The sequence below is a fragment of the Dendrobium catenatum genome, unplaced genomic scaffold, assembly GCF_001605985.2.
Source record: "Dendrobium catenatum unplaced genomic scaffold, ASM160598v2 original_scaffold_59640, whole genome shotgun sequence".
Lineage (NCBI taxonomy): Eukaryota > Viridiplantae > Streptophyta > Magnoliopsida > Asparagales > Orchidaceae > Dendrobium > Dendrobium catenatum.
In genome coordinates this window covers 502,199-517,127 of record NW_021378092.1, presented here as the reverse complement: position 1 = coordinate 517,127, position 14,929 = coordinate 502,199, and the positions used below count along the sequence as shown (strand labels likewise).

General features: G+C 32.3%; 1 protein-coding gene across 3 annotated transcripts in view; it reads left to right on the top strand.

Annotated features, from left to right (window-relative positions):
- LOC110109692 (hydroxyproline O-galactosyltransferase HPGT1) overlaps positions 1–8,467 on the top strand; it is a 50,757-nt gene extending 42,290 nt beyond the window's left edge. For 2 of the 3 annotated variants that reach the window (XM_020840883.2, XM_020840886.2), the window contains exons 10-12: positions 5,968–6,039; positions 7,994–8,124; positions 8,236–8,467. In XM_020840883.2, the coding sequence (XP_020696542.1) occupies positions 5,968–6,039; positions 7,994–8,124; positions 8,236–8,258 (226 nt within the window). In that variant the 3' untranslated portion in view covers positions 8,259–8,467. The remainder of the gene's footprint in view (positions 1–5,967; positions 6,040–7,993; positions 8,125–8,235) is intronic. The other variant, XM_020840884.1, reaches the window with a different exon arrangement.
- Positions 8,468–14,929: the final 6,462 nt, after the last annotated feature.

Sequence of the window (14,929 nt, the reverse complement as noted above, 5' to 3'; positions counted from 1 at the left end):
CAAGACATTTTAAGTGTCATCAAATGGGTTATTATGCTAAGGCCCAATTAGGAATTTGCATATAATTGTGAAGGAAGAAAAGCATAAAATTAATGTTTTTGATGAATAGTTTACTGGTTTGAGGATGCTTAAATTGATAATTCTTTGAATGTTATGTGTTGAATATAGATACTCCTAAGGCTAAATTGATTGGAAGAGAGAATTATGATTTTTCAAATTTATTTTCAAGCATGAGGAGAAGCTTTGCAAGCTTATAATTGATAGTGAGAATTGTATAAATATTATGTGTAATCACAATCATATAATGTGTATCAAGGGTTTCTAGTTCTGATTCAATTGACTATTAACTGAAGGAATTTGATATAGTATGTCGCAACGCTTTTAAGCCTAATAGGAGAATGGTAGTTTTGAAATCTGCAAAGAGTAAGGTAATTTTGAATCCATTCAATAATCTAGTGCACCCATTATAGTGAAAAATTCTTTGTATTTTCATAATAAACATGCTTTCGAGAAAGTTTTGATAGGAGAGTGTGATCTATAACTTTGTAACTATCGAATTGAATAATGTGACGTCTAAAGTTTTGATTTTTCTGATGATGTTAATTAAGTATTAAAAAGATTTTAAAGATGTTGGTTATGATAAACTTTCTAAAGAATCACCACCACTAAGGACAAACTATTGATTTAGTTTTGGATCATGACTGCCTAATTTTACATTATAGGATAAGTCAAGCATAACATGATGAACTTAAGAGACATTATTGATTCACTTAAGAATTAATTTATTATGATCCTTTTATTACACCTTTTTGCTTACACTTAGAAATATGGTAGTTGGAGCATGTATATAGAAATAAAGCCATCAACAAAATCATCATTAAATATGTCTTTAAATGACATGCTAGATATACTAAATAGTTCTATTATATTTTCTAAAATTGATTTGAAGAGTGTATATAATCAATTAGAATGAACGATGGTGATGAGTGAAAATAACTTTAAATCGAATGATGGATTTTATGAATGACCAAAGATGCATTTTGAATTGACTAATGACCTAGTATTTTCAAGAGGATAATGAACTAGGTCGAGACCTTTCATTTGAAAAGTTCTCTTTGTTTGCTTTAATGACATTTTTTATTTTTTTTTAGTTTAGCAAAACACAAGATGATCATTTGATGCATCTAAGCAGAGGATTTGAGGTTTTACAAGTAGAAAAAATGCATTTGAATATGAAGAAATGCCATTTTTTTGCTATTTGTGAATTTTTTTTTTAATATTTCTTGTATATGGAGATGAATTATCTGTTAATCTCGATTAATTTAAAGAGATTAATGATTGATCAAAATCTACTAATATATACAATTTTTAGATTTTTCATAGTTTGACTATTTCTTAATGACGATTCATTGAATTGTTTAATGCTTTTATGGCTCCAATTAATTTTTTTTTTAAAGAAGGGAGAATTCTAAGTAAGTTCATCACAATAAAGTTAACTCTTTCATTCTTACTATTTAACATTGAACATCTTATCATCAATTTAATAGTATAACTAGAAATCAAAAGTTCCCAGCATTGTCATCACTCAGGAGATTTTTATTGGGGTTGTCATCATAGCAAATAATTTTCTTCCTTGTCTTATCCTCATTGTAGTCCAAGTTTTCTCAATCTTTTTATTCTTCTTCTTCAATCTCAATTAACTTCCATTTTCCTAAACAACAAATAATTAATAAGGAATACTAATTGAATTTTAAAAACTTTTGAATTAATTAAATTTCTCTGTATATCTTTTCTTTTTCATTCTTATTGCTATTAGCTTGTGTTAGATGCATGTATTTTGCTTCTATCATCATCGAAGAAGTCAACATTAAGATCTTCTTATTATAATTCAGATGATGTGAATTCAATTTCATTATCCACAAATCATTCATCACCTGACGCATTAGTGGATTCTCATCATCCTTCAATTCTTTCCGTTTCAAATTTTTATTATTCAGTCTCTTGTTGTATATATGGACACCAAGGAGTTCATCCTTAAGGTGATTAGGCGATTTCTTCTTTTTGTGTAAACTTGATTGTATATGCTCCAGTTGTGCTCACATCTGAATGATGAGAATGTAATTTCTAACACCATAACAGCAAAACACTAGCTTAGGAGTGCCATCACCAATTGGATCCACCACAACTAATGTTAAAAGAAATAAGTATCATAAGAACTTATGAATTTAGAATTTGGAGGCTACATTTAAATTTAACTCATGACATTAAAATGAAAAAATCAATTGGAAAATATTTTGCAACTCTATCTTTAACCTATTGAAGCCTAAGAAACTTTCTTCTTTTTTGAATGGTACAAGTTGCATATTAGTTCAAAACTTCAAATGAGTCTGCAACTAGCCTATCCTAACTGGTACAGTCTAAGTTTTATCTCAAGATTTGTTGAATTATTGTCTGTATATTGAAATTGAGGGTAAGGTAGTAGCCTACTACATGCTATAAATCCCACATATTGTTAATCATATCCCATATTTTCTTATAGCTTGCCTCCGCTTCTCCTAATGTTTGGGCAATCAACTCCTCTTCATTTAGTGCATTGTAGATAAAACTCATAACTCATTTTTTTTCCATCGACCATTCTCAGAACTTGAACCAATGGCCTAGTTGTGATTAGTGCATATGAGCCACTTAATCAGAATCTCTCATTCATAATAATTTTTCTAACTTCTTTTCCCTCAGCCTTTCTAGCCCAATAACATTTGAGTCATTGAGTGGAAGTAAGCAAACTTAGCCTGCCAAGGTTGCATGTCCTCCTTCAGCATGCACTATAGTGTCAAATAAGTTGTAGCAAATTTGGTTACAATAAGCCATAGGTGTTCTTAGAAAACTTCCGTATCAATATAATTTACTTGTTTTCTTTGTTTTGCTCAATGCATTCTTATGTTGTACCAAATTACCTAGTTTTTAAAAATGAGACCTATCTAGTGTGTGGCACAAGGTGTCCAATATAGGTTCTTTCTCTTCTCCATCAATTTTACCGCAATTGTCCTGTAAGCATTAGTGTTATATATTACAATCTAAATAACCAAGAGCTCTCTAATCTCCTCAACCACTCTAAGCAATCAAAAAATGTACTTTGCATTCTTAACATGATCAGATGCTTATGTAGACATCAAAAAAATAGTTTTGTAAGATTATTTATCAATATGTTAATTAGTTTCCTCCTAATGTCAGACCATCCATCAAACATGACTGTTGCTCCAGTTTGATATGAAGTCCTTTTAATTTTCTCTATAGCTTTTTTTGGGTTGCTCAACTCCTCTTTTAACACTCATGTTCTTAAGTCATACATAGATAGGGATTTCAAGCCTTGACCATAAATTCCAATGGAACATATCATACTATAGTAAGAAGGGAAGATTGCTACATTTAATTGAATGTTTTTTCCATAGAAAAATCTCCTTGTATCTATGTAGGCACATCTGCGTGCCTCCCCAACAATCTTTGGATAACTCCTACGATGCACATGGCCTCTTCCCTCCTATCATTCTTCAGGTTGACTATGTAGTGATCCATGGAACCTCCTGCACCTCTGCTTGACATTGATGTCAATGATGAGGATGAGTCTTTGTCATTTCGCTCACTCCCATAATATGAGTCGACATCAATTCTATCATTGAATTTTCATTGCACCAGATGCTTCGGCATCGTCAATGTATGAACATATGAACAGATCCCCACTTTTATAGTTTTTGTTACTTTGGCACATGATGTCATGTTTTTGTGAGATCCTGAGACATGTTCCTTTATCCTTGTAACACCCCATTTGACTATCTTTTTTGCAGTAATTACACTTTCAATATGTATGTTTTATCACATAAAGTCTACTTAAATAGTATGTCTCCATGCCAAGTTCTTTCTACTATTCACAGCGGATTTCTTCTTGTATCTCACTTTTTTGTCCAGAACTTTAGAATGAAAATTTTGATTCAAATTTGAGAACATGAAAACATTCATAGAATTAAACATGGACTGAAGATGGTTGCTTCTTGACTCAGTAAGATGGTAGCTTAGTGTGTTGACTTAAAGCTACTACCATCGAGCCTTTATTGAATCCCTCTTTCTTGTTCTGGTCTTTCAACGCCCAAACTGTTGTAGTATATTCAAGGTCTGCTGGAAGTCCAACAACCTGCACATAATTCAGGGAAAGACTAGGTAGATTATCCTTGATCAAGGAGAAAACTAAATTAAAAAAAAAAATCAAGATCAGAGAACCTTATTTATTGTTTCTTGATTCAAGAAAATTGTAAAACCTGAAGTTTCATCTTAAAATAAAAATTATAACTGGCCTTTCGTGTCCATCTTATCTTAAATTAAAATATATGGGATATATTTCTATTATTTAAAAAATAAGGATAACAATCTATTACAGGGGCAAGTATTTTTAAATTTCATATTTAAATTTAAAAATATAAATTTCCATCAGATTTGGCTTAAGATTTCTTTATCGTAAAGCTGAAGGAGGGAGGGAAATTTATGGGGTAGTACCTTTACCGCTATGAGCTCTCGTTCCAGTATTTCAGCAGATGTCTAGCTACTGCAGGAAAATAGGGGAGGAAGAGGGGAAGGAAGAGAGAAGATGAAAGTGTGGATTACATTCTCCGTTCAGTTGCTCTTTATCTTGCTAGCAGTCACTAGCAGCAACAACCACCTGGGTATCCTACTTTATTGCTCTTCACTTCCTCGCTTGGGATCTGTCATCCTCTCTCTTGTATGCTCTCGCTTTATGTCTTCCTTTTTTTTTTTCAAAATTTTTATCAATGTCTTCCTTTGTTATTCTATCTGTTCACACTCTCATCTTTTATTATGTGAGGGTTAAGGACGTAGGTTGGGCTTTGGCCTCTCCCATCGGTAGGCTTTGGGAGAGTAGTACCAGACCTTCAACTTCGAACCAGCTAAAGATCCATTGCTTAAAAAATCTCACTACTAAATGTTTCTGATGGTTTTCAGGTGTTTACTTGTCTCATTGTCTGCAAATTGAGGGTTGTTGATGATGCAGCCTTGTTTTATGGAGGCTTCTTTTTCCAATCCAATATGTGGTTTTGTGTAATTGTTAGCGATTATCTTGATTCAAGAGGGAAGATGATACCATTAGGTGAGGGGAGATGCATTAAGTAGAAAGCCCACTTTGTCTGTTTTGTTGTATGACATTAAGGTTTTATTTGGGACAGTTTTTTTACTGTTTTGTAAAATTATTTTTTAGTTTTCTTTTTTTTTTTTTAACTAGAAATTTTTATGCTAGAAAGCTTCTTTAAAAAACATTAAGAAAGTCGCCCCAAACAAAGCTGAGATTCAACATAAAATTTTGTTTAATTTAAATAGGAACCTAAGCCAAAATTTTTTATTTCTCTTTTCTTTTTTTTTTCCCCTATATAGTGTCTGTTTTTTCTTTCTCCTAAAGAGAAGAAAAATAATGAAACAAACCACAACCTATTTTATGTGATCTTGATTTGTAATTATTTTCATGTTAGGCTTGCATTTTTGGGGTGTTTTCAGTTGTGAAGTCTGTAAGATAATTAAATTTATTCTCTTGGTTATCAATTCTGTTGCTTTCACTTTTTTTTTTTTTTTTTTTTTTTTTTCCTTTTTTTTTTTTTTTTTTTGCTTCTTATCACTGATTGCTCTATAATATATGTTTACTTGGCTATTTTCTGTGGACTGTATTTGTACTTTTTTCGTGTTAGGTTTTTTCATTTTTTTTGGATGATATTTTTGCCGTTATGATGCATGTGTGGTAACTATGTTTAATCTCAATTCTTCCATTTTTGTTGGTTTCACATTATTTTTATTACTTCTTATCATCGACTGTTCTTATATGTCGACTTAGCTGTTTTGTTCTATGCTCAAAATGCTTTAACTTGTTTGTTTATTTTCATGATAACTGACTTTAAAATAAAACCTTTGTTGTAGGTATTTTCGCCATGCTTCTGGTGAGATTTTTGTCATATCTAGAGCTTTGGCCCAATTTATATCTATAAACAGGTAAAATCCTATTAACATTCCTTGATGCTATTCAACTTAAGATTTTTAGAATCGGATAGGAGATTGAAGTAATGGAGGGAAAGATTTAAGGTCCAAAAGTTTAATTGTGATTCAATTAAGGTTCAACCATAATAATCTAACAACAACAACAACATTAACATCAAGCCTTTATCCCACTACGTGGGGTCGGCTACATGAATTTTTTTTCTCCATTGTGTCCTATTAAAAGTCAAATGCTCGTTTAAATCTAATAAAGAAAGGTCATTCCTAATATTTTCTAACCAAGTCTTTTTAGGTTTACCCCTACCTTTCTTAACACAAGTCAAATCTAATACCTCTACTCTCCTAACCGGGTCATCGGAAGGTCGCCTTTTTATGTGACCAAACCATCTCAGGCAACTCTCTCTAATCTTATCTTCTACTGGAGCTACTCCAACCTTTTCCGCTCATTTTGTATCCTATCTCTAAGGGTAAAGCCACTCATCCACCTGAGCATCCTCATCTCTGCCACACTTAACTTAGTATTATGCATCTCTTTTAATGGCCAACATTCGGCACCATAAAGCATTGTAGGCCTCACTACCATCTTATAGAATTTTCCCTTACGTTTGAGGGGTACATTTCTATCACATAACAAGCCCGATGCATTCCTCCACTTCAACCATCCAACTTGAATTATGCTGATAATATCCCCATCTATTTCACCATCACTCTGAACAATAGATCCAAGATATCTAAAACGTGTACTCTTATTAATGTCTTGATCGCCCAAAGTTACAATCCCCTCACTAGGTCTATTACTACTAAAATTACACTTCATATATTCCGTTTTAGGTCTACTCAAGCGAAAACCTTTAGACTCTAAGGTTAACCTCCATAATTCAAGTTTACCTTCAACTCCCTCTCTAGTCTTATCAACAAGAAGAATATCATCAGCAAAAAGCATACACCAAGGTACATCATCTTGCAAATGTCTAGTGAGAACATCCATGACTAAAGCAAATAGATATGGGCTTAAGGCTGATCCTTGATGTAACCCAACCGAAATAGGAAAATACTTGGTCAAACCACCTTGTGTTTGAACACAAGTAATAGCTCCTGCATACATATCTTTAATGATTTGAATATAAGCATTATTGACTCATTTCTTTTCAAGAACTCTCCATAGCACTTCTCTTGGAACTTTATCATATGCTTTTTCTAAATCAATAAATATCATATGTAGATCCTCCTTATTTTCTCTATATTTTTCCATCAAACCTCTGAATAAATGTATGGCTTCCATAGTCGACCTACCCGACATGAATCCAAACGATAAAAACAGAAATATTTATTTTCATTTAGGATGCTAAGGTCACTATAGTCAAAATCTTATTTTCACAATCTTCATTAAAAAGTTTAGCAAAATATCTCATCCACCTTTGTTGAATATCATCTTCTAAGAAAATTATTTTTTGATTTTCATCCTTAATACACTTCACTTGAACTAAATCCTTACTACTCATATCTCTTTATTTGGTTAACTTATGCATATATCTTTCTCCCTCCTTAATATTTAATCTATTATATAAATCACTAAAAGCTAATGACATAATAATCTAAATATTATTAAAATTATTTAAATGATATAATATTTCTAATAAGTGAGAATGTATATATATATATAATCTCAAAATCATTTTGCCATTGCAATTTCGATTAAATCGGTTCAACTGTTCTCAGTTTAGAAGGATCAGTGATTTGGACATAATTTTTTACTGGTTGATCTCAGTTTCCTACAAATCCAAGTTATCAGTTGAACCAAATTGATATGAAGACCCCCTTAACTGCCCAGTTCGATCTAATTTTCAGCACCATGAATCAACGTCTATCCAGTTTATCTGGATCAAATGTTCAAGTTAACTTGCACTGTATCTTTATAATTGGCAAAAAATATATATATTCTATGTGGCAGATCCATTCTTCGAACATACGCTCATGATGATGTAAGTGCTGGATCATGGTTTATTGGGATTGATGTCAAGCATATTAATGAAGGAAAACTCTGCTGTTCCTCATGGTCCTCAGGTTTTCCCTTCTTCACTAGTAATTCCAGTTCTCTACTTTGATATTTCTGCACTGCTTGAAATCTGGTTTATGTGCTCTGATTATTTATTTTCTCTATTAACTGGACTTTTTCCCCCACCTGCTTTACAGGATCTGTATGTGCAACTGTGTGAATGAGTTTTGATTAACTATAGATGTCACTGCACTAACAATGGCAGAGTAGTCTCTCTTGTCTTCTACTGTACAATATTCATTCTCCCAAGTTTTTTTATTATTTCATCTGTCTCAAAATGTCTCTATTTTGCTTGGCCATCTTTGCCACACCATTCTTCCTTGTCAAACAAATAGTTGAGAATTATAATAGAAAATTCTTTGATGTTTACTTGTTTTGAATATAAATGATCAAAACAATCTCCAAATTATTTGTATGTGGTTATTTTATTCTCATACTATTAATGTGTTCAGCTTAATCCCTGAACTCTTAAATATGATACAAAATAGTCCATTTGTTGGATCATTCTAAATCATATTCGAGTTAATGGATTATTTTAGATAAAAATTTAGAAGTCAAGGAACTAAAATTGGACACATATTGCAATAGTATCCATAAATAATTTAAGGATCAATTTGACTTTTTTTTTTCTCTGTTCAAAACAAATCTCTTGTTATTTTAATGAGATAAAGAATAGAAGACTCTACACCAAAATATTTGCATATAGGTACGTTGATTCTGAAATTCAATTGATAGGGTTATATTAGTTGTGTACAAACAGGATCGAACGACTCTCAATATGTATATATATATATATATATATATATATCAAAACTTATATGCATGGAAAAATTATTCTGTGCGGGCATCGGACGGTCTGAAGATCAATTAGAACGTGCAATGTCATCCGCTACATAGCGGTAATGAACACCGGTATCGAGCAAAAAAAAAGTGATGCAGTGCAGTTTAGTTTGTCTCCGAACGTCGTTCAGTGATCTGGAGTCCGCAAATAATAAAATTTCCTATGCAAGGATGTGTTCAAACGTTAAATTGCCTGAAAACACAACTATTGGGTTGGTACCCCATTTTAAGTTTTGTTTGGAGTAGTTTTTATTATTTTTTTATTTAAAAAAAAAAATATATTACAAAGTTGTTGAAAGCAATTATAAAATTATCTCAAACAAAGTTTTATTATCATACTGTTTGTTTGAGATAGTTGTAATTTTTTATAATGATGGTTGTAAAGTTGTGGAAAAATTAATTTTTGCTTTCAGTGCAAAATTTCTCAGAGAAAAAAGGAAAAAAAATGAGTAAGGGGTCAACAAACTCCGACTCAATTACATTGACCACCATCCGACTGAAAGCACTGGAAGCTAAATAGAAGCATTGGAAACACAGATCACCAGGGAAGCCATGGAAAGCATCAGTGTTAAGCATAACCTGAAAGGCAAAACAGTCAATAACAGAGATCAAAGTAAAATTGACCCAAACCATAAAGCCCAAAAACCAAACATAAGAATTAGGGCACCCAGCACATCACCACCTAGCAGAAATACCCTGATACCCAGAGCAGAAGACATCATCCCCAACTTGAGAGGCGAAAATTCTAACCAGCCCAGCAAAACACCCACAATAACCCTTAGAAACCAAAGGCACAACCATAAACAAAAGAGTAAGGAATCACACCTGGGAGAAGCCATAAAAAGAGACGACCCCCAAAAGGGGATCTAGAAGGCAACAGCCTCAGCACCAACTAAAACAGAGGACCAAACCATGAAAAAACAAAGCACCAAATTACCTAGAAACATAAGGAATACCCAGCTGATCAAGATGCAACAAACCTTTAAGAAGAAAAGGGATAGAAGAAACACCAAAGTCAGTAAAACCATCCAGGTTACAATCAAAGTTAGTAGATGCAGCATTCGCAGGCTTGGCAATCACAGTAAAGGACGAATTCATGAAGACCTGAAGCTTTTTAATATCCCTAACAACATAAAAAATGCTCGGGTTACATCACCTTTCCTCCATAAATTGTAAATAGGAGATGTTAACACCCGAATTGACCTCAATAATCAAGGTAGTAACATTAAGCGGAATGCACAATTGTAAGCCATAAAGAATAGCCATACACATAGCATACTCCACATTGACATTCATAATAGGACCCGCAAAGGCCAATTCATAACATTAAGCGGCATACTATGCGCTTGTTTTCAACTAATCTCACTATCATTATGAGCCAATTCATTTGCTATTTGACTTGCACTAAAGATGTAATATATTTGTTTGGTTCACGAACACCTTTGGTTATGGTCAACCTTATTTTCTTAAACTATAAAATTAATCAAATTATGTGATATTTAATTTAAAAAATAGATAAAAAAATCACATATTTAAGATAATAAATATATTTTTAATTAAAAAATATTTTTTTAAAAAAAATAAATGAAAATATTTGGACCCTAAATAAAAGTATTTAAATTTCAAGTTGCACTAAATATGATTTTTTTCTAAGAAAAAAATAACTTAAACCTCTATAAAAATTTATTGTGAATAAGTTATAAAAAATTATCTTGCTCCTTTACCTTATTATTGTTTTAGATAGCAACATAATAGGTAATATTAAGGCTCTTATTTAAATTTATTGTTTTTGTGTGCTAGAAAAAGTTGAGTCGGTAGAGTGTATGTTTTATATCTCACGTGAAGGTAAAAAGACTAGAGAATTTTTTAAGTATAAAACTCAAAAAACAAAAAATCATGAGGCCTGACCTAGTTATAAAATATACTAAATAATAAGTGATACAAAGACGCTTCTTTCTCCACTATTGAAGAGAGGAATAGTACAAAAATCAAGTATGAAAGTTAACATTCAATAATAGGGTTGACATTTTTTAGTAGGAATTATAGAAAATAGATGTCCATAGATGAACTTTGATACCTAGCAGCACAATTAAATCTTGTCAATACTCTATCGATGGTAAAGACGTATTATGTTGATCCTCAATGGTGATGGTGGTTATTGGTGACAATAGCTAGTGGTGGTCATCAGTAAGATGGTAGGAAAATGCAAGAGAGTTCTTTCTAGTTTTCTATCATTCCTTCTCCCCTTTCATGTAAAGAATGAGGCTCTATGTATAAATTTTTTGTGAGTGTCATGCTCTATAAATATGTATAAATCTAGGATAATATCAGAGTGCTTCATTAAACATCCAATTCTTTTGATCGTAAAGCTTTCGTCAAGCATTAAAAATTCTTAATGATGTCAAAATTAAGTAATCTTGAGCTCGTTGGATTCATCTCATTGAGCCGCTCGATTTGGCTATAATCATGTCATATTTGAAGAATTGGTCATTCATATAAATCTCTGAAGCTTCTCAATATATTTCATTCCCTTGATTTGAGCTCATTTGAACTCATATTGTAACGATTTTGGTGTCATTGGGTCCGTCTTGCCGAAACGTTCAGTTCAACTATAACTATGATACCTAGCAGCATTATTTAATTTTGAAAGTTTCCAATTTAGTTATGCCTTAAAATTCGTGTCGAATCACGATCATTTTTGGCGATGCATCAATTTTAATTTAATTATGATCTTAGGAAATTATAAAGCCATCAGATCATGAACCTATATTTATTAGATTATTATAGCGATGATTGACTAAAAAATATGAGAAGATAATGAGAGGAAATATATGCGAACACTATATTATGATGCAAGAAATGAGCGTGCCATAAAAGAGACTTTTCAAGATGAGGAGGTGTCGTGTTATTATATAGAAATATCAGATATAGTATTCAAACAAATCACATGACATGATTTGCAAATTGGGGGATAGCAAATTAGACATATTTGAATGAAAAAAAATGTAGAATAAAAAAGTATGAAAAATAATAAAAAATGACATTTTAAATATTTTTATTTTAGAGAGAGAGAGAGATGAGATGTATTTACCTTTCCATGAGAAAAATGCTTACAATGAAAGAGAGAAATAAAGAATGAGTATACTTTCGTGAGTTCTCTCCACGCCAATTTCTCATTAGTGGCCCTTCCCCGGCGCTGAACAGCTTTAGAACCAATAAAACATTGCCACACTTCCTAAAAAGAGGACAAACCTGTTTTGGATAAGTTCAAAAGCCTGTTTTTTATTTTTGCCGTGGTTCGGGATCTCAGATGCTCCGTCAGCAGTAAAATAAAAAACGGCCACGTCAAATTCAATCCAAGCGTCGCTTTCCATTCCGACGAACGATGCCACATCGGACGGTGGAAATGAGTTAATGTGTGGGGTCCAGATCTTTACATCATACCACGTCAGCCACGGCGTGCTCGGCCTGCCGGGAATGCGACTTTGGCCTTGCCACGTGATAGCCCAATTATAATTTTCCACGTGGAGACACGCTGTACCAGGTCTTCCACTAACATTACTTCCGCGAACGACTTACAGCACCTTAGAAAAACACCCACTTCGGCACCCGCGATAAATGGGGGAAAATAACTCGGGGTTTTAAGTACGGTCGAGAAGTCGGGTCTGTGTAGACTTCTTTATCTTAGGGATAAATGGAAGAGTGATCTGGAAGCGAATCCATCCGCTCTTGGACCTCATGGTGGGGCCCACAAAAATAAAAGCACGAGTGGGTCCCAGCCGCAACAACATATGTGGACTGTACTAACCATCTGGACTGAGAAGCGCCGACCTGTGAGCCGGCGCGGGCTTGGCCGTTGGATTAAGTTGATCGTGATCTTGCGCTACTCTTTTTGAAAAAAGTTTAATCATGAGGAAGTTCCCCTATAAAGGATTATTATTCTGTGCCGTTGGAGAACAATTAAAATGCGTCATATTATTTTTTTATTATGCACTGCGGTTAGGTATCATTCAGTATCGTGACTCGATACTGTTGATATGGTTGTACCTAATTCATCTCTGGACATAGAGCTGCGTTCAGCCTCTACACCTGTGTGATCACCGACCGGTGTCTATAGACTAATGAGAATGTGCCATGTTATTTTTTTTTAGTTGTATACTCGTGCTATATGATTCACCTCTGGACCATTCGATAACATCACAGAATAATTTCTCGGGGTTAAGAGACATGGCATGAATTTTTTTTCTTTTTCAAAATGTATATATTTTTAAGGAATATTGAATAATTAAAATGCATCTATTTGTTATTTGATTTGATGTGAATGTATTAAACTAGTTTTTTATATTTATTTAATTCTATTTAATAAATAATCGCTTTTTCTCCCTCTCTTAAGTGTTATCTTCAAGCATGACACGAGACGATAAAATAGATGGTGATAAGAGAAGAAAGAGTGAGCGAGAATACGAGCGAGGGATGCGATAGTGATGAGTGAGAAAATAAGGAAAGTGTATATAAAAGTTAGACTAATTTTGAAAAATATTCCAACTATGATTTTGCCTAATTTAGTGGAATCCTAAAACTCTATTTATAAAGCTTAAAAGATGCCACATGTCACCCTCTCAAATCACCATAATCCTCATAATTTGATGTGAACCAAATTTATCAAGATTTTAAAGAACTCCAAAATTAGTGAAATTTGTCAACCCTTTTCCAACGACCGCTAAATCTAATACCAATTTAATTCTAAAATAAAATATTTAAATATTTTGGAATTTTTAAAAATCTCATATTTATCAAATTGCAACAATAAATTTTAATTTTTGGCAAATTATAAAAAAAAATTGGAATTTTTATGATATTTTCCATCAGTTGAGTTGTATCCACCATAAAATTTTAAGTCTAAATTCTTCTTAATTTATTGTAACAATTTCTTCTTTTGAGGGTTATTTTCTAACCCTAAAAATATCCATAAAAGCATATTTTTATCTAAAAAATAAAAATATAGTAAGTAGTCTTTCTCAACCAATATCTACATCTAATAAAACATCATGAACTCTAAATCCACTATATCAACATATGAATATTTTCAAAATTGTCAAAATGCCCACAACCTCTACTTTAAGCCATAATTTTAAAATAGACAAATCTAGTCTTATGTATTGAATTTTCTAAAACACTGAAGGCATACAAATTACATATTGGTAATCTGACACGCAAAAGTTTAACTAACCCCCAATTCCTCCAAGAAAAATGTTAAACTATTGATCATGAATGAGATTAAATTAACCCCACACTAATGTCAAAAGTTATATAATATCAACTCTATAAGATGTTTAACCTTTAGATCTATCATGATAAGGTTAAATTATCTCTTTGGAATATGATTAATGTCTTGTTTGGAATGTCTGCAGCGTTTTATAGAGCTTGCTGTAAAATTTTTTGCTACTTTGGTTACAAAAAATAACATTTCGCAAAATATATTTTTGAAAATCAATAAGAAACCAATAAGAAATCAACAACCAAATAAAATTGTTGTTGCTATCTAAAAAATAAAGTTGATATAAAGTTGTTTCAAATAGACTGTAAACTAACACTTCGATCAGTCTCATATTTTTTATTAATGGGATTGACTCAAACAATAACCCTGGACAGTTATTGCTCCTTTAGATGTGTTTATAACACAAGATGTAATTAATGACCTGTATAAATAAATATTCAAATGCTTATATATGAGCCCCATTTTCAATCCTTTTAAAATTATGTTAAAATATTTCTCCACAACCTAATATAACATAAATATCCTACCACTACAATTAGAGTCCAAACTCAAGTCCCTTATCAAATTAAAGAGGGCATGGATTGACTCAATTTATTTTGGTTAATTAGGCAAAGAAGGATATAATTTATTAATAGAATCCTCACTAGCCAATCATAATATATCAACCGCTAACGAGATAATATACCAACCCTCAAATGGATGCTTTACCAATC